At 51.1% G+C, this 21,578-nt stretch overlaps 1 protein-coding gene and 1 long non-coding RNA gene across 10 annotated transcripts; one reads left to right on the top strand and one right to left on the bottom strand.

Moving 5' to 3' along the window:
* Nucleotides 1-42: 42 nt before the first annotated feature.
* Nucleotides 43-20,425, top strand: SETDB1 (SET domain bifurcated histone lysine methyltransferase 1). 9 transcript variants are annotated; one of them, XM_035346668.1, is made up of 23 exons: nucleotides 43-130; nucleotides 966-1,195; nucleotides 2,729-2,953; nucleotides 3,298-3,470; nucleotides 3,990-4,027; nucleotides 4,163-4,262; nucleotides 4,687-4,854; nucleotides 5,146-5,347; nucleotides 6,602-6,675; nucleotides 7,028-7,218; nucleotides 8,126-8,255; nucleotides 8,607-8,745; nucleotides 11,261-11,419; nucleotides 12,129-12,731; nucleotides 13,293-13,409; nucleotides 13,755-13,924; nucleotides 14,828-15,453; nucleotides 16,069-16,097; nucleotides 16,378-16,552; nucleotides 17,195-17,357; nucleotides 17,855-18,066; nucleotides 18,852-18,940; nucleotides 19,565-20,425. In XM_035346668.1, the coding sequence occupies exons 3-23, from the start codon at nucleotides 2,742-2,744 to the stop codon at nucleotides 19,680-19,682; spliced, it is 3,888 nt and encodes a 1,295-aa protein (XP_035202559.1). In that variant the 5' UTR covers nucleotides 43-130; nucleotides 966-1,195; nucleotides 2,729-2,741; the 3' UTR covers nucleotides 19,683-20,425. The 9 variants fall into 9 exon arrangements, with proteins under 9 accessions (XP_035202559.1, XP_035202565.1, XP_035202563.1 ...); XM_035346672.1 differs by lacking the exons at nucleotides 43-130; nucleotides 966-1,195 and adding an exon at nucleotides 1,891-2,014 and having other exon boundaries at nucleotides 12,129-12,513; nucleotides 12,631-12,731; XM_035346671.1 differs by lacking the exons at nucleotides 43-130; nucleotides 966-1,195 and adding an exon at nucleotides 1,891-2,014 and having other exon boundaries at nucleotides 14,828-15,444; nucleotides 16,378-16,510.
* LOC118178280 lies at nucleotides 124-1,094 on the bottom strand. Its single transcript, XR_004756113.1, has 3 exons — nucleotides 949-1,094; nucleotides 392-829; nucleotides 124-240 (listed from the first exon to the last, which is right to left on the bottom strand). It is a non-coding gene; the product is annotated as an uncharacterized LOC118178280 (long non-coding RNA).
* Nucleotides 20,426-21,578: the final 1,153 nt, after the last annotated feature.

Raw genomic sequence — 21,578 nt, 5'->3', positions numbered from 1 at the left:
AGAGCTTGCTGTATTTTGGGAACAAGCCACCTTTGTCCTCCTTGACACTCCCCCGTTCATGCCGTGCCCCTGTCAGGCCCTGCAAGACCCACAAAGCAACCCACAAGTCCTCAACCACGAGGCAAAGCAGGTACGGGAAATATTTTCAGCTCAAGGGGGTTAGAATTTAATCCGCGGGATCCCATTACTGGGAGTGCCTGAAAGGTGATGTCGCCACATTCCTGCAGTATTCATGAAGCCCTGGTGACAGCAGGCAGCCACAGCCAGGGACAGCGCTAGGGCCGCAGACAGCGGGGCAGCGAGCGGGGCACAGCAACCAGCTCATCTGTCCATCCACCCGCAGGGAGGTAAGGAACAGCCCCGAACAGCACACATGGGACTAGGCTCAGACCTGGGGACTTCCAGCAATCTCTGGGCACTGCAGGACTTGGCAGATCCTCTTGCATCATGTGCCGTCCTTGGGATAACCCAGGCTGTGCTCACTTGCTCCTGGAGCATACGTTAGCTTTATAAACGCATAAATATAGAGATAGACCTGCATACACACAGCTCAGTCCACGTGGCTTTCCTGGCACTAGTCTGAACAAGCCTCCACTTCTCTCCAACCTTGTATAAATCTATCTGTCCACTGCTACAAAGGTCTCTTAAGCAATCAGAATACCCTCCGTTACCACCCCTGTTTGCTTACTGGTGATTTTTCCCAGCCCACACAAACTCCCAGCCCACTTCTAACCCAAGCCACCGTCCTTTCTGTGTCTGCCAAGTCCCAGTGTCGCTGTTGCACCTCATACTGCAGGGATTGCACAGTCCAGACGCCTGGGCAATGCAGCTGTGAAAAAAAAAAAAAAAAAAAATAGTGGGGTATTTTAACCCGCATTTTCCTGGGAAATGAGGAGGGCCCCTGTACCTCCTCTGCACTGCATCTCACTCACCCTCCATGAATCTCACCTGACTCTGTCCCGCAGAGATGCCCCCGGCAGCCTGGAACTCGGGGCCAAGCACCTGAGGGCCACCCGCATGGAGAACACCGCGGCGCCGCCAGCTGTTGACGTGGACAAGGGCTTCGCCATGGCTTTTGTGGTGCTCATGTGCCTCTTCCTCCTGGCCGTGGTGATGCGGTGTGCCAAGCTTGTCGTGGACCCCTACAGCGCCTTCTCAGCCTCCACCTGGGAAGAGGAGTAGATCAACCGAGCCGGTGTGCGCTGCCCCCCACGGCCTCTGGTGCAAAGCCGCGCAGCCCCCCCCTCACCACTGCATGCTCTGGGGTTCCCAGGGCCCTGCTGTGCTCCATCACCCCTGGGCTACTCCATCACCCCCGGGCCCCTCCATCACCCCCAGGCCCCTCCATCACCCCCGGGCCCCTCCATCACCCCCAGGCCCCTCCATCACCCCTGGGCCCCTCCATCGCTCCCGGGGCCCTCCATCATCCCTGGGCCCCTCCATCACCCCTGGGCCCCTCCATCACCCCTGCCCCCCCCCCATCACCCCCGGGGCCCTCCATCACCCCTGCCCCTCCCCATCACCCCTGCCGCCCCCCATCACCCCCGGGGCCCTCCATCACCCCTGGACCCCTCCATCACCCCTGGACCCCCCCATCACCCCCGGGGCCCCCAGCACGGCCCAGCCAGCCTCCCAGGGCCCTCTCTCTCGTTGGGCCCCTCGCCTCCCTCCCTCCCTCAGGCCCACCCAGCGTCCCAGGGCCCCAGAGCCCCCCCCGGGGCCCTACCCCCCGCCGTCCCCTAGGTGGCAGCACCGTGCCTTTCCCGGGGCGCGGCCCCTTTAACGCCCCCCCGTAGTCCCTCGCTTCGCACATGCGCATTGGCTCGCCCCGCCGCCAGGGCCTGGTGTGCGGCGGCGCGCCCCTCGCGCGTGCGCAGTGCGGCGGCTCCCCGCCGCGCCGGCTAGAGGGGGAGACTTGGGCTCCTCGGGCTGCCGTTACCGGAAGTGACGTCCTGCGGCTTCCCGTTTGACGCCGGTCCCCCCCCCTCCCCCCCCTTCCTCAGCCTCCTCCTCGGTAACCGGGGGCGGGGCGGGCCTGGGCGCCGAGGTGGGGGTGGGGGCGGGGGCGGGGGGGGGCGAGAAGGGGCCGGGAGGGGGCCGTGGGGCGGCCGTGGGGCGGCGGAGTCGGGGCGAGGGGAACGGGGAGCTGTGGGCCGAGGGGAGGGGGCGGGCCTGGGGCTGCAGGGGCCTTGCGGAGGCCCCGGGCCGGGGCGCCGTGCGCTTGGAGCTGGCGCCCCCCGGCGCCTCCCGGCTGGTCGGCAGCCCCGGTGATGAGGCGCCTTCCAGAGGCAGCCCTCTGCTCCGGGCAGCCTCCCGCAGCCCCCGTTCCCCTGCACATCCCGTCCCCAGCACATCCCGTCCCCATCGCCGTGCTGCCGCCTCCCCCTCCTCGCGCCCGGCACTCGCGGCGACAGAAGCGGTCTTTGCGTTTGCGGGGCTGGAGGGAGGGGTCGTGGCTCGGAGCGTCCTGGGTGCAGCAGGGGGAGAAACACGAGCCGGAGGGCAGGAGAAGAAAATCGCAAAGACCGGTTGCGTTACTGCCAGGCCCAGATCAAATGGGGCTGCAGGGGCTGCAGGTCTGGGCGTCCTTGGGGCTGGATGTTACAACGATCCTTACCACTAGCTTTCAAAAAGTGGAGTTTGTGCTTTTGCCGGGGCTGTGCCTCAGGGAGGGTGTGCTACAGCCATAGGGTCTCACTGGGCTTTTCTCACCTCTCTGCGGTTTCAGGTGTGCAGCAGAAATGGATTCCCAGGAGATCAAAGAGCTGCAGCAAGAAGTGATGGAGGAGCTGGGGATCTCCATGGAGGAGCTCCAGGACATCATCGATGAGGAGCTGGAGAAGTTTGAATGCGTAAAGCAGAGGAAGCAGCAGCTGGAGGAGCTGGAGAAGTGTGTGAAACAGAAGGAAGAAGAGGTGGCTCATGTTGACCGCCTCTTTGATGATGCTTCAAGGTGGGTGATCTTGGAATTGTAGCCCTGGAATTGTGTCTGAGTGCAGCCTCAGAGAATAGAGGAGGGGCAGGTCAGGTGGCAGAGTCCCATGTTTTGAGTGCTGCCCATTTCCCTTCCATGTAGACTGACATTGTGGTTCTACATTGATTCATTTGTATGTGGTTGTTGAGGGATAATTAAAATTATTCCCCTGTGGCTTTGGATCCTTCAGGTGAATATTCTTACCTCAGCTCGTGACAGTTGTATTTAATTAGTAGCTCCCCAGTGGTTTTTCTGTAGTATGGTGAGATGTATGGTTGGACTCACCTTGTCTTTTGCTGTATCTGTCTCTTTTTTTCCCCCAGAGCCATTGATAAATGTGAGATCCTGGTAAAGGATCTGTACTCCAAGCTAGGCCTCCAGTATCGCGAGAGCAGTTCTGAGGACGAGGACTTGGCTGCCAAGCCTACAGAAGTGATTGAGATCCCAGATGAGGATGATGACGATGTCATGAGTATCGATTTGGGCTGGAAGAACAGTTCAGTATTTCATCATGCCACATGCTGATAAGGAAGGGGTGGAGATATGAGCATGTCTTGGAGCAGGGGGGGAATGAGAGGAATAAGGGTGCCGTAAAGCTGGCCATAAGCCACAGCGGTCCTGAAGCAGAAGGTTGAATGTTAAATGCCTTCAGTCTGTGTGAGGAACGCTACCACTTGCACGGTCTGCCAAGGCCCCTGTAACTGTTCCGTGGTTCCTGGAGTTTAGATTTGTTCGTGTGCCAAGCTGGGACCTTCCCTTTTTTCCACTCACCTGGTTATTGTCCCCATCAAATGCTGCCTCTGCTGTGGAGAAGGCGCAAGTGCAGCGTGTCATGCATCTAGAAAGGATGACTTGATGACTTAGTAAGTGTCTTACTTGAGCGGATCTCCTGCTGAGGACGGAGACAGCTTTTGAACAGTTGCTTATCTCTGTTCCCTTTTCTTTCAGTGGCTTTGTAGGGTGGATTCTTCATCCCCAAGATGTTTTTAACTGCTTTTTTTCTCTCTAAACACAGGTGATACTAATCCCAAAATTGTAAAGGATCAGACTCTGGTGAGTTGGCAAAGACTTGACTGTGGTGTACTTTGTAGTTGAGTTCTGCTGGAACGCTTAGGACATCGTTGTATTTGGTGGGGAAAGAAAAGTTGCATACTCTCTCTTATTCTCTTTATCTTTCCTTCTCCTCAGCTGCGTGAAGCCATGGCTGCAATGAGAAAATCTGCCCAGGATGTTCAGAAATTTATGGATGCTGTGAACAAGAAAACAAATGCCCAGGATGCACTAAAAGGTCAGTGTGTGAGAGCTTCCTGGAGCTGACAGATACTGGCTGATACCTGCATGTGCCCTACCCTTGGTCCTGTGTGAATCTTGGGCCTGTTTGTTTTCTTTCTGAAAAAGAAAAGTTCAATTTCTTCCTTTTCTGTTTCCCTGATGGAAAGACCCATCTGATATACTGATGGCAAATTTCTGTCATGTTTCTTTATGCCCTTTCCAAAACCAAATACAAGTGGTGGTGTTTCTATAACATGAGAGCTTTTTAGTGCTACTTAACCCTCACCTGTTGATTACTCCATCCAGAGGCACTTAAAATTACTAGCAGAATAGCAGGAGTGCTTCCTGCCTCGGGTCTCACAGATACTCTCCCATTGCGTACGTGAGGCAGAGTCTTTGGGCAGTTTCTAGCTTACTTCTGATTGTTCTTCTTTGGGTAGATGCGCAGACCCCTCAGCAAACCCCTGCTGCTCTCCAGTCTGTTGGACCTGCTGCAGCTGGGAGTGATCTCAGCAACGATGGTGATCTGAACATTGGCATGAGGATCCTGGGCAAGAAGAGAACCAAAACATGGCACAAAGGAACTCTGATTGCCATCCAGTCTGTCGGTATGTCCTGTGCTTGCTGATGTCTTGGTGCTTCTGGCTTTCACGAAGCTTTGGTTTGCTTTGAGCAGTTCCCTATGTGTCAGAGCACCTTGAAAGAAGATCCAGTGAAAAGCACTGGACACTAATACAAGGTTGTGAAAGTGACACATCGCCATAACGACCTTCCGCTATCCCAATTCATTTGTGAGAGGCTTTCAAAAAAGTTCTGAGCGTGGTCAGAGTGGTATGTGGTACTTCATGTATGAAATCACATAGCTTTTATTGATCTTGCCCTGTTGAAATGTCTTTCAGGTGCTGGTAAGAAGTACAAAGTAAAATTTGACAACAAAGGGAAGAGTTTGCTTTCTGGCAATCATATTGCTTATGACTATCATCCCTCCCCGGAGAAACACTACGTTGGGAGCAGGGTTGTGGCAAAATACAAAGATGGGAATCAGGTCTGGCTGTATGCTGGCATTGTGGCTGAAACCCCAAACATGAAGAATAAAGACAGGTATTAATTCTCCTCCACAGTCAAGTAACCCTCTGTTTTTTCCTCCTTTTTCCCCCTTTTTTGCTAATTAGAAGGGAATTTTCTATAGTGGAAGCTATGTTCTTTTCTAACCTTTCCAGGGACTTGGTTCTCAATGTTTTTTCTTCCGTTCTTATCTATCAAGGCTTTGGGTGGAGTTTCTCTTCTGTTACTCATGTCCCTGAGTCAGAAATTGTATTTGGTAATTCATTCAAATTATCACACTAAGGTAACTCTGCACTGCTCAAGGCGTATAATACGGCATTAGCAAATATGTGTCCTAGAAGTTTTTGTTGCCAGCAACACTGCCAAAACACTTGAGGAGAAGAAACAGCACGTTTAAAGCAGTCTCTTCAGCTGCATATAAATAAGGGGCAGGGCTTCTTCGATGTGGTTTTGGCTTGTGGTCTTCCTAACAAGATTCATAAAGGGTGTAATCACCCTGCGTGGTTCAAGTGTGGCTCTGCCATAAATGCTTAATTGTGTAAAGTCCTATCTGATAAGTGTTTAATAACTGAAAATGAACTGCATTTATTAGTCGTGTTGCAAATTTACTCCTCCTGGCTAGACAAGCTGTAATACTGATCTCTTGTAATGCAACCTTGACCTGGCTCTGTATTCTGATGTTGTTGTTTGGAGGTGCGCAGTACTAAGTTGGTGCCATGTCAACCTTGTGGGCATAATCCTGGGAGCTCCCGGTCCCCTGTAGGCACTGAGACCTCTTCCATGCTCATCTCCTGTCTGCAGGTGGATCCCTGGCAGTGTCCCCCAGCTCTCTCCCTGTGGTGCTCTTTGAGTCATGGTGTGCAGCCTTATGTGCTCCTCTGTCCCAAAGACTCCAAAAATAACTTTGCAGAAATTAAGAGCAATTAAACTGTCTTTTCCCTTCCTGTAGCTGAGGCACAGAGGGAGTCTGGAGTAGAGGGAAGAGGGCCTGGCTGTGCTATGCTGCTGGGAAGCCTTTGGGCAGCTTCTCGTTTTGTTGTCTTTGGGAGCACAGACATAGCTCTGGGCTGTTTGGAAACAGTGGGAGTGGCGGTGCTGGGAAGCTTGTGAGCTCCTGGAGAAGTGATAATTTTTTTGTCTTCATCTGTCATGGCTATTTGAGGGCCTTTGTGACTGGTGGAAGAAAGAGGAGGGTTTCTCTGCTGCCATTATATGATGTGTAGCTGCATTTTATTTAGTTGCATTTCTAATTTCCAACTTGTAACACACATTCTCTATGCTTTTCTCTAGGTTCCTGATCTTCTTTGATGATGGCTATGCTTCATATGTCAAGGAGTGGGAGCTGTACCCGATCTGCAGGCCGCGTGAGTGATCTCTGCCTCTCCTATGTCCTAACACTGACATTTTATGGAGGGCTTTTGGGCATATGAAGGAGCCTTGCTCAAAAGTGGAGGTTATGCATGTCACCTTCCAGTGCTGTGCCTGTGGAGATTTGCTTTATGTATGAAGGGGGAGAAAATGGTTTCTTACCCGCACAGTGAGTGCACTCCTTGCACTGTGTGCCATAGCGTGGCTACGTGCCCTACCACCAGGATTGCTGCTTGATTGTTCTTATGTAGAAATCTGTCTGGGATCTCTTTGAAAAAGAGTCAAAGATCCTCTTTGTAAAAGTCTTTCATCATCTTCATTTTCTCCCGTCCGTCCCTTTCTGAACAGTTAGAAAGACTTGGGAAGACATAGAAGATGTTTCTTGTCGTGATTTCATTGAGGAGTACATCACAGCCTACCCCAACCGTCCCATGGTGCTGCTGAAGAATGGCCAGCTGATCAAAACAGAATGGGAAGGGACCTGGTGGAAATCCAGAGTGGAAGAAGTGGATGGCAGCCTGGTCAAAATCCTGTTCCTGGTATGGCAATTTCCCCTCTCCCGTTAGAAGGGGAAGATGGGCTTAAATTTGAGTGAGGGCTCTGACTCTGCGGGTCTGATCAAATCCAGTTTCATTGCTTATGTCAGACAGAATTTTGGACCAAGCAGGTGTTCTGCTTACTCTGTTAACTTCTCCTGTGTACAGATGTGAAGGTGAGACTTTAATTTGATGATGAAAACTTCAAAAGCTCTTTAAAGTATTTTGCATGTAAAACTTTAAGAACAAACTGCAATTAACAGATGAATAAGAAACAAAACCTATCATCTGCACATGTTCTGTCCTGGTCCTTTCTTGATGTAAGCTCCTAGCAATGTATTCTGTCCCAGTGCTGGTTTGAGAAGCAGGAGAAAAACAGAATCTGCAATACTCTGCTTGCTCAAGTTCTACAAATTGCAGAAAAAGAGTCTGACTTTTCTGTGCCTGCTTGTTTCCCTTCCTGCTGAAATAACTGCATAGCCACTGGTGCTGAGAAAGATGTGCATTTTCAGACTTCAACCTCACTGTCCTAGAACAGATTGCTTTTCACGCAGAGGAGTTCACATATCACCTGGGGTAGTCTGTTTTCTCCAACAGTTGCTTGCTGATCGGTTGTTGGACTGGGAAGAGAGCCGCATGTGACGCTTGAGGTCTTGGTAGTAGGCCTCTTTCTAGTCTGGAGGCAAAAGTGGGTTTGTAGTCAGTGTTCCCCTGGACATGATGCAGTACTTACTGCCTTGGCTGCATGGTCTTTCATGATCCTTCAGTTTGATGCTTTGTCTCCTCTCAGTTCGGTTCTGCTGACTTTAAAAGCATCACTGCTGTCTCCTGGGCTTATACCCTTCATCTAGGAAGCTCTTGGTGTGCTGTGAGTGGTGCTGTGAGTGGTGCTGCCTTCTCCTTTTTGCAGGATGACAAACGCTGTGAGTGGATTTACCGGGGTTCCACACGCCTCGAGCCCATGTTTAGCATGAAAACTTCCACAGCCTCTACCCAAGAGAAGAAGCAAAGTGGACAAGCAAGAACTCGTCCCAATGTCGGTACGTTTAATGTGTATCCTGGAATTTGAATGATTGCATTGTGGGCTTTTTTGTGCATTTTCTTGTTTTGTTTTTTTTTTTAGTAGAACTCCTGGAGTCTGAGACCTACAAAGGGCTTTATCTACTGGCATAAGGATGTAGCAAAAGCAGACTGCAGTTGTGTGAAGTGGCCATAATCTGTGGTGACTGGCTGTGACTCAGAGATCAGCCAGTGGCCCACTGTTAATTGCAAATGCTTGTGTTTTTTTTGCCTTCATGAACTAAGTCAATGTTTTGTGACTAGTGCAACAAACTTGGTTTGATGCAGGGACTTTCCTTGTTGATACTTTGCTTTTTTTCCTTCCCCACTAGGTGCTGTCCGGAGCAAAGGGCCTGTAGTACAATACACACAAGATTTAACCGGAGCCGGTACTCAGTACAAACCTCTAGAGCAAATGCAGGCAGCCTCGCTGGCTGCACGGTCCTTTTCTCCACAGCCTGCTGAGATGGAGTAAGTACTTGAGTCAGTTGTCTGCTTCCGCCACTACCTCCTTTTTGTTTTGTGTCCTGTGCTCAGCTCTTTCAGGCACCACCCTTTCTGTGTAGAGGAATCCTCAGGTGCAGGTTTCCTCCATGGCTAGACTTATTTCCTGGTTATACAAACTGGTTTTAGTTGTGCTTCTAGGGCAAACTGTAGCTACAGGCTGCTGGATGACTAACTGGGGGCGGGAGGGCTGACAGCCCAGCACCCCCTGAGCCAAATGCCTTGTTCTTACCCAGGGCCAAAGCTTTGTGCTTAATGTATTTCCAAGTTAGAACATTTGCTGCTTCTCTTCTGAAAATCTGAATTGCTCCCTCGTGTCACGTCCAGGCACTGGTCTCCGGCTGCCTTGCATTCCTCCACTTGGACTGACCTGCTCACAGACCTCAATGACTTACAAGGCACTCAGAACTCAGGATCAGTGGTTGGTCTTGGTGGTCGCGAACCAAACCAGATAAAGCTAAGCTACGGCCAAGTCACACACATGCCTCCTCCCACCAGGGGCCCAAGTGGGATGTTCTCAGAGGTGCGGGTTTGTGCTGAAGGAGGCCTGGATGAAGGAGGAACTCAACCTTGTGATGAAGGGAGCGTGTTTGAGAACACCAGGGTACCTGAGCATGTGCTCTGGGACTTTAATAACTTTGTAGGGGAGAGAGATGCTGTCCCAGTTCATTTTTGTCACCAGTGTGGATTTCCCATCCGAATTTATGGACGCCTGGCTCCCTGCCAGCATGTTTTCTGCTATGACTGTGCCTTGCTACATGGGCAGAAGGGAGAAAGGAGATGCCCCAACTGTAAGGAACCTGTGCAGCAAGTGAAGTTTTACTCACCAGATGCTTTTTAGGTGTAGCAGCGTGTCAGAAACCCTGTCTGCCCCCAGCCTCCATTCTCAGAATTGGATTCCTCTCCAAATACCAGTGCAATATGACTCATTCTGCCCCTGGATGTGGGGGCTAACCAGGAAATGCTCCTCCTGGTCTGTGCTGACCTAGACTTGAGAATTGAAGCCACAGTCCTGTTCTTCATCTCTTGCATAACCGAGAAGAGAGGCCGAGAGCCAAAGGAGGTCTGCTCCAGCATGAGGAATGCCATGCTGGCTCCTGGACCTTCAGTCTATGGCTCCACCTGTGAACAGAAGAGCTGTGCTGTCACCCTCACACTAAGGCACCCTGTCGAGGGTGTAGGAAGGATGTGCAAAAACACAACATGAAGACAATGAAGTTGTACTGCTGGGATCTGCCATCCTGCAGTCTTGCTGACTGACAAATCTCCTTTTCCATTTAATGGTCCTTGCAGTGGTTACAAGAAGCACTTTTTTTCTCTCCCCTCAGTGGCTTTGACTTTAGGATCTTGTTTTCAGATTTAATACCAGCAGACACTACAGCCGTTTCCCCACCCTGCCACTAAGTACTGAACTGCTTCAGAGACAACTGCTTTTTTTTTTCACACCACTGACTGAAGGCAGCATACTGCTGTCCTGAGGGATACTTTTGGGTTAATTAAACATTGGTTTTAGGTTATTAAAACTGAGAGATTGATTTCTTTGCTCCAGTGTTTTGTTTACTCTGAGGAAGGCCTGGTTCTCTTCCCTCTCTTTTCAGGCTCTTCTACAGTGCCAGGGAGCTGCCAGTGTCGGCCGTTTCTGGCTGTCTGAAGCCTGTTGACAGAAGCATCTTTCTATTGCTCTTGAATTTCTAAATGTGTGTTTAACACCTTGCTTGTAAGGCAGATGTTTGCTGAAGTTGTCACCCCTTCCTGCTCTTACTGGCTCTTCCTTTTATGCCTTGATAACGTAACTGCGTTTTTTCACCTGTGGAAAAAGTATTGCCTTGCTTGGGGTGGCGTTTGTTTTATCAGTATAAATGGTCTGAAAACTTCCACTGTTGTTTTCTCTGAGTGTGAGGACTGCTGTCTTCCAGGTCCCTCCCACTGTCCTGATACTGTGTATTGGGCTGCAGAGGTGTTTGGGAGCCCCTCATAGCCCTTTTGTCAGTATTACATTCCCTTGTACGATCTTATCTCAGTGCTTGTTAGGGACAAAAGAGCCTTCTGTATTTTTGTTCCTCCCACTGCTCAGCACTGTAGCAATGGCTGAGCCTCTGTAAAGTCATTTCTGCTGTTGCAGGGGTTTCTTCATGCCCTGCTTTGTCCAGCTTCCTGAAGTGAAGGCCTTGGACATGCTGGTAACATTCCCTCTCACCCTCATGCCTCGCTTTCCAATAAATAGCCTTACAGCAGAAGTCATTTTTAAAAGTGGCAGAATTCTGACATTTGGTTGGAATTATTGTGGGATTGCAGACAGCACATGTAATCGGAAGTGAGCTAATTTCCAGAGCTGTTAGGAAGAACCTGTTCAGTTTCTTGTGGCTGGGCACTGTTAACCTCAGTGGGTGAGGATTATTTTGGCTGCTCCTGCCCGTGTGAATCCTACCAGTTGTATGAATGTATGCACCTTGCAAATCACCTCTCTTCTTCCCTTGTGCAGATGCTCTGACAGTCAGCTGGCCCAGGCGAGAAAGCAAGTGGCCAAGAAAAGTACTTCCTTCCGTCCTGGCTCCGTGGGCTCTGGGCAGTCTTCACCTTCTTCACCTGTTCTAAGTGATACACCTCCTGCTGGAAGGACCGGTGCATCCCAGCAACATCGGTAAACAAAGCTTGTTCACGCTTGGTACCCGTGCAGCAGAATCCCTGGGTCCTTCTGAGAGTTTGGGGGTGCTGATACACATCTGGGGCTTGTTTGTTTTAGTGCAGGTCTTCTGGTATGAAACCTTTGAAACCTTTGCCAGCTTGTCTGGTCCTGTGCATTTGTTGTCTTACCTTATTTTCCCTCCCAGACAACCGTTTGGTACGTTTTGTCATCAACTTGAGCTTGGAGGGTCTGTTCTCAGTACTGATCGGCAATTACCCCAGCAGGGCCCTGGCCAAAGGCTTTGACCTGCTTGTTTTTGTACGATTCCTGTTTCCACAAGCTTTCAGGGGCTTGAGCATGGAGCCGGTATGAATCTATATCTGCAGGTAGCTTTTCCACAGCGGTGGCTTTGTCACAGTACGGAAGCCATTGATCCTTGTTCTGAGATCACAGCTGGCTTGTTTCTGCTCTTAGTTCTGATTTTTTTGTGTGTGTTCACTGTGGCTGGTAACCATCCCTTTGGGCCGTGTGCTGCCTTACTACGAGGGAATGTTGGAGATTGCATCTAATTGAACTAAGTAGGAAAGCCAGTGAGGTGCCCCAGTGCATAACTAGCAGCTGCTTTGTTAGGAGTGAAGTGTCTAAAATCCATTTGCAGATTTAGGAGCAAGCACCGCTCTTCCTTAAGCTGCAGTTATTCAGATTGTTCCTTTTAATGTAACAGGTTCTCAAGTGGCCAGGCAGGCGCTGGCACAGCACAGACCTTCCATGGCATGATGGACCGTGTGCCCAATGAGCCCTCTTACCGAGCCCCGCTGGAGAAACTATTCTACCTGCCGCACGTCTGCAGCTACACCTGCCTGTCCCGCGTCCGTCCCATCCGCAGCGATCAGTACCGCAGCAAGAACCCCCTGCTCATCCCGCTGCTCTACGACTTCCGACGGATGACAGCCCGCAGACGGGTTAACCGCAAGATGGGCTTCCACGTCATCTACAAGACACCGTGCGGGCTGTGCCTGCGAACCATGCAGGAAATTGAGCGCTACCTTTTTGAGACAGACTGTGACTTCCTTTTCCTGGAGATGTTCTGCTTGGACCCATACGTGCTGGTAGATCGCAAGTTCCAGCCCTACAAACCCTACTACTACATTGCAGACATTACCAAGGGCAGGGAGGATGTGCCACTGTCCTGTGTCAATGAGATTGATAACACCCCGCCACCACAGGTGGCCTACAGCAAAGAGCGCATCCCAGGCAAAGGGGTGTACATCAACACCAGCTGGGAGTTCCTCGTGGGCTGTGACTGCAAAGACGGCTGCAGAGACAAGTAGGTGACTCCTTGTTTGCTGCTGGGCCTGTGGGTGGGGGCCAGCACCTGGACTGTGCTGTCTGCCCTGATAACCCTTTCCTGGCTCAGCTGAACAAACTGCAACATTTGGTGAGGCCTTCAGATAGTTTTTTGATGTCCTCAGCCTCCCAATTAACCTTAGCTCTGCATGATGAGTATCAGCGTACCTCCTTGTCCCGTTGTGGCAAAGCTGAGCTCTCTGTTTGTGTAGTCTTTTCTTTTACAGCATTTATATTTCTGATCTCTGCTATGTGATACAGCATTTGATTCTGCTCTTTTAAAGTTGAGCTGAGCAGAAGTTCTTCTTCGGGGGCTGTCCAAGGTGGACCTGCAGTGGACTTTAAGCCCATGCAGCCCTGGTGGGCCACAGGTTTTACTCTTGGTCAAGTCCTGGGCGCTCAGCTCTGCGTATATGCATGCAGAAAGATGCAGCTTTTTTATTTTTTTTTTTATTTTTTTTTTTTAATTTTAATTCCTGCAAAACCAGTGTTTAAAACTAAGCTCTGGGGCCTGGGTGGGTTTTTCTGTGTCTGTCTCTAGATCAAAATGTGCCTGTCACCAGCTGACAGTCCAAGCAACTGGCTGCACTCCAGGTGGGCAGATCAACCCCAATTCAGGGTACCAGCACAAAAGGCTGGAAGAATGCCTCCCAACAGGGTGAGTAGAGCTGTGCCATCTCTTCTCCTCACAAATACCAGCCCCAGAAACTTGGCCTCTGATGCTATCAAGAGGCAGTATTTCCTGAAGCTAAGTGCAGATACTGAAAACCTGCCTCTCGGTTCTTCATTCATCTGTTAATGTGTGGCCTCGGGTGTCTATGCATCGCTGCGGTATCTGGCAGCTGCAGTCTCACAGACTCCCTGCTCTGCTGAGCTTTAAGTCACTGCTGTCGCAGGTCCCTTTGCATCGTTCCTGGCACAACATCAAATCTTGGGATATGTCTTTCTCAGGGAAGATGATTAAGGTCCCAGAGAGAGGTTTCACTGTTCTCCTTTCTTTCAGGGTTTATGAGTGTAACAAGAGATGCAAGTGCAACATTAACATGTGCACCAATCGCTTGGTCCAACATGGGCTCCAAGTCCGCCTCCAGTTATTCAAGACTCAGAACAAAGGCTGGGGCATTCGCTGCCTTGATGATATTGCTAAGGGCTCTTTTGTCTGCATCTATGCAGGTAGGATCTCACCCCGCTGAACAAGGAGTGAGAAACCTCTTAGGTTTGAAACAGCTGCTGTGAATGAAAAGCCTTTGCAGAGCCAGTGTTCTTCCGGGTGGTCATGTGTGTGCAGATACGAAACTGGTTTGTGTTGCTTAACAGGAGGGAAACAAATACTGAAGAGCTCTGGTTGCGTCCAGCTTGGGTCAGGCCCGAGATGTATGCTTTGTTTATCTCAAAATGCAAAACCCGTTAGAATGGGTGTGAAGCTCTTCCTGTGCTTAAAGAAACAGGAAGGTAAAAACTGAGATGCTGAATTTGCAGCACTTTGATGCCCTTACCTTGCCCAACTCTGAAACAAAATGCTGCAGAAACTGGTATGGCTGCAGCGCCAGTGTCAAGTGGTCAGATCCCCAGAGCTGTCTCTGTGCACTGAGGGTGAATCAACGTGTACCTGCTTCCTGTTTACATGGAACCAGTCCCTGAGACATGGGCACAAACCGATAAAATGCAGAAGTTGCACGGCATGGTTGCATTAACTCTGAAAAGAAACTAACCATGTGTATTGCCTGACTTCCTGTGTTTTGTTTTCTTGCTTTTAATATTGTTTCTGTGCTACACCCTCACCTCCAGCCCAAAGCCTTCAGTGAAAAAAGCAGTCACCATGTTTGAATTGCTGTTCAGAGATTTCATTGCTGGAAGCCTGTGTGTTAACAAGGGTCCACTTCAGGTCAGGCACGTGCTTCAGATTTTGATTACCTCAAGTATTAGGAGAATATGTTGTCACTTCCCAGCCCAGCTTTGGAATAAGGTGCTGTCAGTCCTGTTTGTTCATCACTGAGCCCTTGGAGAGGACAAAATGGGTGGGGTAGGAATATAATCTCTGGAAAACTCAGTTTGCTTTTTATTTACCACTGCCAGGGAAAATTCTCACAGATGACTTTGCTGACAAAGAGGGATTAGAGATGGGTGATGAATATTTTGCAAACCTGGATCACATTGAGAGCGTGGAGAACTTCAAGGAGGGCTACGAGAGTGACGCAAAATGCTCATCTGACAGCAGCGGAGTCGACCTCAAGGAAGAAGAGGAGGAAAACACAGGCACTGAGGAGCAGGAGGAGTCCAATGAGGACAGCTCTGATGACAACTTCTGCAAGGATGAGGACTTCAGCACCAGCTCGGTATGGCGCAGCTATGCGACACGACGGCAGACCCGTGGCCAGAAAGAGAACGGGCTGTCGGAGACAGCCTCCAAGGACTCAGGGCTCACCCGGCAAATCAGCCACGATGAGATGGCAGTAGCTGCCTCCTGTAAGCTGCCAGTGTCAGAGGAGACCTCCAAAAACAAAGTAGCCTCGTGGCTAAGCTCCAACAGCATGTCCGATGGCTTCCAGGACAACGACAGTGCCTCCTCCTTCAAGATGAGTGAAGGTGGTGAAGCCAAGGCCTGCAAAACAGATCTCCCTGTTGAGAGAGAGAAAGCATCTGCTTCTGCCCTGGGCGACATGGATGGAGAGTCAAAGGCACTGAAGAAAGATGTAAGGAAGGTTTGTGGGACTGGGATATGCATATTTGTAGCCTGCATTCAAGCATTTTGCTTGAATGGCTTTTCAGCACAACTCGGTTGACTGTGGTGCTGTTCAATGTGTGTCCCCTTGCCCTATTTGCTTGGCTTTTGCCACCGTGGGAGATGTGGAGGTGCCATTTCCCTTCCTTGGGCACGTGGTGCCGCAGAGGCTGCGAACAAGTGACTCAGCATGAGCTGGGCTGAGCTCACTCCAGCTCAGCACCACTCCTGCCCCAGGGTGCTGTGTGCCTCTGCAGAGGGTGTGCAGCCCTGAGAAAGGGAGCGCCACAGCCCCTGCCTGGCTGCCTGAGCTGGCGTGGAGTGAGCTCAGCCAGGGCTGGGGACAATGTGGAGACGGAGGTGGTCTCTGTCCATCCTCTTGGGCTGGAGAAGGGGACTCAGAGCCCCTCCAAAGGGGTGTTAAGGGTGGGATCCTGCAATCATAACTTGCTCCTTCTGGAGCACCCCAAGGACTGGGTGCCACTCTGAGCAGTAGGGACACCCAGGCTGATACTTTGCAGGCATATCCACAGAAGGGTTGAAGAATGCTCCAAAAAGGAGAAATCTTAATCTTCTGTGTTTGTCTTTTGTGCAGGAACCTGAAGATTCAAGCAAATTTCCTGGGTAAGGTTTTTTAAATCATATTTTCCTGCTTTTTATTTCCAAATTTCCCTCTGAATGAATTGCTGCAATTCTAGGGTTCTGCTCTGTTACCGCCACTGCCAGAGGGAGCTGAGAGGCTGGGGGGGGGGCCTGGGCTGTGCCCTGGTGTGCACTGGCAAATTAAACTCTTGGAGATGGTCTCTCCCAGCTCTGCTTTTTTTCAGCTGCTGGGCCTCTGCCTGGCATGCAGACAGGCCGGGTGGAGATAGAAGTATGACCTGCTCTTCTCCCCACCTCATAGGCTAAGCGACTTGGGTAGGATGTATGGCTACAACCCGAGTCCTCCCAAACTAGAAGGAATCCGGAGGCCGACAAGCAAAACAGCCCTGCTGCAGAGCAGACGACACTCTGTCCCCCTGCAGCCCACCACGGAAGTAAGCGCTGACCCTTCAAGCTTCAGACATGGGCTACAAGGGGTGAGCCTGGTTCTGCCTTATAGCCCCAAACTGATTTGGTGAAAGCCTTGAACTTTCGGGTTTTGTATGTGCTGCTTTTGTTCCCAGCTGAGTACCAGAGCAGTGCCTTTGGTTCCTGGTTGTGACTTCTTGGAGAATTCTGACTTCTTTCAGACAGTGTGGATCTCTCTTGGTTCTGAAAGCCCCAAAATTAGGAGAGTTTTTGTGTTTGGTCTTCATGTTAGAATGGGATGTAGCACCTTGGTTTGCATGCCCAGCACCCCAGGGATCTATTGCTCAGCAGAGCTGGGGCTAGAAAGCCATCTGTTGGGGGCATTGTCATCACGGGCCTTTGTTTTGGGGTTATTCTCCCTTCTCTGCAAAACCGAGAGCACCTGATGGGCCAAAGAGGACTCATCTCTGCACTGGTGCCACAGGACTAAGCAGCCCCCTGAAGCCCCACTGCAGATTGGCCGTTGAGGTGGGGTTTCTGTCCCCTTGTGGCTCAGTGTCCACGTGTGTTTGCAAAAGGGCTTCCTAGAGTATGGAGTAAAAGGGTAAAATACTATTTGGGGAAAAAGGAGCCTTGAATGTCATTTGGAAAGCATTGGAGCAATGCCCTCCCCTACCCAAGCTCCACGAGATGCTAATGCCTTTTTGCAGGATGTGCTGACCCTGTCAAGCAGCACAGACAGCGAGGGGGAGAATGGGCAGACAGCAGCAGGGCAGGCCCAGGGCACCACCAACGACAGCGATGACATCCAGACCATTTCGTCGGGCTCTGAGGAAGAAGAAGGGGATGACAAGAAAAACCCCTCTGGTTCAGGTGAGGATAACTGCACTGCACTGGGTGAGGAACACTGAGAAATGAGAGGTGTAGCAAGAAATACTGTCCGGAAAGCACCAGGAAGGGTTGATGGTTGCTGCCCCCATTGGCAGGGCGTAGCAGCTGTTTTTCATGTCCTGCTCCAAATGCCCCCGAGCTAAGAGTTACAGCCAAGGCTGGAAGCTTCCCGGTGCCCTGCTTGTGCTAAAGCTCTGCAAAAGCCAGCCTTCACGGTCTACATAATAGTGAATATATAAGAGAAAGCAACTGTGTGATGCTTTGTATCGTGGGTTTCCCATCTCTCCTGGGTTGGGTGGAGAGCTGGGAGATTTCCAGGAGCCGTTCCGAGGTGGTGGTTTAGATTTGAGCTGCATCTCGAAGAGGCTCATCACCCCCTTGTGAGAGCAGAGCACCTTGGGTTGGGAACACTACTGTGGGGTTCTTCTTTTGAGAGATGGAGAGAGGAAGTGACAGCCTTTGCTCCTCTGTTGTGGCAGGTCCAGTTAAGAGGCAGGTGGCAGTGAAATCCACCCGAGGTTTTGCCTTGAAATCTACTCATGGGATTGCCATCAAGTCAACCAACATGGCAGTGGCCGACAAGGGTGAGAGCGTCCCTGTCCGCAGAACCACACGCCAGTTCTACGATGGAGAGGAGTCTTGTTATATCATCGATGCCAAGCTGGAGGGGAACCTGGGCCGTTACCTGAATGTGAGTCACAGCCCTCAGCAGCTCTGTGGGAGCACTGCTCGAGTGTGATTTGAGTTAATCTGACCTTGGATAACCACCCTAAACCTTGGTTTGTTGTCCCTGCCAGTCTGTGTTGGGTTGGGTTGCTACTGTGTGGTGTGATGCTGGTTAGGAGCTGAGCCACCTCCTGGCCACCCCGGCCCCTCCTCGTACAAAGGGGTGATTGTTGCTGATTTGGGCAAGATTTTGGATGTATGTGGGGTGAAACTAACCCTGCTGCTCCAGTACAGTGGCTTTACTTCTTTCCTGGATGAATTGTGGATAGCAGACAAACCTGTTTGCGCCTTGCTTCAAGGTGGCAATGGAAGTGCTGAAACTAGGGGATGAAGAGGGAATGCCTCTGGTTTTCTTAGTACCCTTGGCATCTGAGAAGGGGACATATCTGAGGTAACCCCCCCAGGAGTAGAGAAACACAAACCAAAAGGGGAAAGAGCAGGGCTAGCAGGATGATTCCCCACCCCCAGAGTGAAAGAGGGGAGGCTGTTCCAGCCCCGTGACGCATGGTAAGTGGGATGGCCAAGTCAGTCCTTCCAATGACTGTTACCTTTGCCTACTTGGATCTAATGACTCATCCCTAGTCATGCAGGCAGAGGAAGGAGTGTGCCCTGTCTCATCAGGATTTCACTGAACACAGCAGTCAAATCAGGAACGCTGCTTGTTTATAAAGGGTTATATTTATTGCTGGTTGGTCTGCATCCCTCCTGACACAGGAACTTGCTTAGTGTTTGTGTCTGGTCCCTTTGCAGCATAGCTGCAGCCCAAACCTCTTCGTGCAGAATGTTTTTGTGGACACACATGACCTCCGCTTCCCCTGGGTCGCCTTCTTTGCTAGCAAGTAAGTCAGAGCGCTTGGGGAAGGGCGGGTGGACTGTGCCCACTGACAGTTCGTGGGCCTTGGTTGAATCCAGCCCCTTGGCTGGGGCTGCATGACCAGTGTGGGCTGTTTCCTTCTGGTAACCACTGCCCTGGTTTTATACAGGCCTGAGCAGGGAGAACGGGCTTGGAAATGAGTTGGGTGAGGACCTCTCTTCCTGTGATAGATTCTGGTGCGGCTTGCATCAGTTTGGGGCCTTTCCAAAGGGGAGAGATGAGCACAGAGTAGTTGGCTGCCTGGGATGTTTGAGTCACCAACAGCAGAAGGATGAGCCGCCACCTCACAGGCAGCACCGGGCAGCGGTGAATCCCTGCTCTGCGCCTCTCTGGCGCCACAAGCATGATCTCCCCTCGGTGAAGCCCCATGGGAGTGATTCATCAGGGAACTTTGTTCCTTGTTCACTCTGGAGCCAAATGCGGCTCTGCTGGCTGCTTCACTCTTGCCCTGGGGAAAGCTGGACTGCACTGCCCTGGCCAAAGAAGCTGTATGTAAGCTTTGCTCTGCCAGCAGGAGGTCCTCCTGTTTGGAACAGCCTATCCTCCCAGCCTGTCCTCCTTGTGCACTTACTTGTTTGATTCTTTCCAGGAGAATACGAGCTGGCACAGAGCTGACATGGGACTACAACTATGAAGTGGGCAGCGTAGAAGGCAAAGAGCTGCTGTGCTGCTGCGGGGCTATTGAGTGCCGTGGGCGGCTGCTCTGAGCCCACCGGTGCTCCCCAAGTGCTCCGGATCCCTCTTGACTGCTGGCCTGGTCCTAGCTTTCCCTTTGTGAGGGTAAAGTACTGGGTGGGGTGGTGGTTGTTTACTGGTAACTGTTACAAAGCTGAGTACCACGGCTTTGAGTTCTCCTGTTCACTTGAAAATTGGAACATCAGCGGAACACAGACCAGAACCTGGTGTAACGCACCTGGAATGGCTGCAGTAGGGGGTAACACCCAAGCCAGCTACCTGATGCTGGGAGCTTTGGCTCTGCTGTGTCCCATGGGCTACATTAGCCCTACACCAGCCTGATTCGTCTCAGCACCACAAGAAAAGGGCATTTGCTGAGCTGTGATATAAGACATCTGCTGGAGGTCCTTAGCTGTCACACAAGCAGCTGTTGCTGCTCTCTTCTAGCTCTCTACTGAATTTAAGACAGAAACCTCCGGGCAGCTCCAGCCTATGCTGATGGTGCTGCTAGTCAGGTGTTTGCAGCAGGAAATGCTTCTTAGAGACTCAAGGGAAGCACTTCGTTGGGATGGGGCTGTTGCTGTCCCTGCAGCCTTGGGACTGGATTGGGAGGGGAGTGACAAGGGTGAGACTAAGCCGTGTAAGATTGGACCAGTCTGGGGGTATAGCAATGGAAGTGAATTTGGGTGGAAAACAAACATCTCAGCTCCTAGCTCTTGTAAAAAAATGTTTGATTGTTAAAAAGCAATAAAGTTTGTTTTTCTACTAAAAGAAATTTGCTCAACTTCACCCTCAGCTTTCTAATTTTCTTGTTGGCCACTTTGGTCTGTGGCATGAGGTGAAAGCAATGCCCAGGGCCAAGGGTTGCTGTGGTGGCAGAACAGGGGGTGAAAAAATTAACCTGCTGCAGCAAGGACACCCCTGCTGCTGTTTCTGTCCTGCCAGCTAACCACTGCCATGAGCTGTGCTGCTCCAACTGCCACCTCTCACAGAAAAAGAAAAAAGAGCGAGCAGGATTTCTACTTCATCAGCTGCCTGCCACCACCAGATGAGCCCAGACATGTTTGGATGTGCATCATCATGGGCACACAGAGGTCAAAAAGCTCCTACAGTCATTTTCACCTTCCTTTCCTTATAGCAAAACACTCATTACAGCATCAGCGAGGCTGGTGCTGGCAGTCGGGGGGACGGGACAGCTGCCTGCCAGGGCTGGCTGCTGGATGGGGTACAAACACCACGAACGTACTTTATTTCCTCCAAGTACTGAGGTATGATTTTAGGTGTTCTTAGTGGTTGGGGTAGGGAGGAGGAGAAGGGTGTGTCTGAGGTTCAACGATGTCAAGCAAACACTGGCTAAAAGTGGCAGATTTTACAAATCAAATTCAGTTTGTAGAGCAAAACGCACCTGGGGAAGCAATGGAGCAGCAGGAAGAGGGCCACAGCTCTAACAGCAGGGCTCCAGCCACCACTGTGTCCTCAGGCACCCAGACCGAGGGCAGTGCTCAGCCTGTGCAGCTGTACTCACACAGTGACACACACACACAGGATCCCCCCCCCCCCCAATAAACAAGGGTGGTGAACACCTTTCGGGGGGTGAACAACTCCAATAAAAATAAAAAATAAAATAAAAAAATTAAAAACAAGCACAACCAACAGCTTTCTGGGGCCTCTGTGAGCTCATTCCCTGCATTACAGTCCCGCTGAATAGCAGCTTTGTGCTCCAGCAGCTTTGTGCTCCTAGTGGGGCAGTGCAGGCAGCTCCCTGTGGGGCCAGAGCTCCCACGCAGGGCAGCAGTCCTCTGAAGCAGCACCAGCCCAAGCACCAAGCTGGTTCTGAAGTTGGGAGCAGCTTTCAGAGCAGGAAAAGATTCCCTCCCCCCAAACAAACAAACAAAAAAAACTCTTCAATTCTGCCCAATTTTAGCACT

This window comes from Oxyura jamaicensis, chromosome 25 (genome assembly GCF_011077185.1).
Source record: "Oxyura jamaicensis isolate SHBP4307 breed ruddy duck chromosome 25, BPBGC_Ojam_1.0, whole genome shotgun sequence".
NCBI classification, from domain to species: domain Eukaryota; kingdom Metazoa; phylum Chordata; class Aves; order Anseriformes; family Anatidae; genus Oxyura; species Oxyura jamaicensis.
The sequence above is the reverse complement of the archived record's forward strand: the minus strand, read 5'-3'. Positions and strand labels throughout refer to the sequence as shown.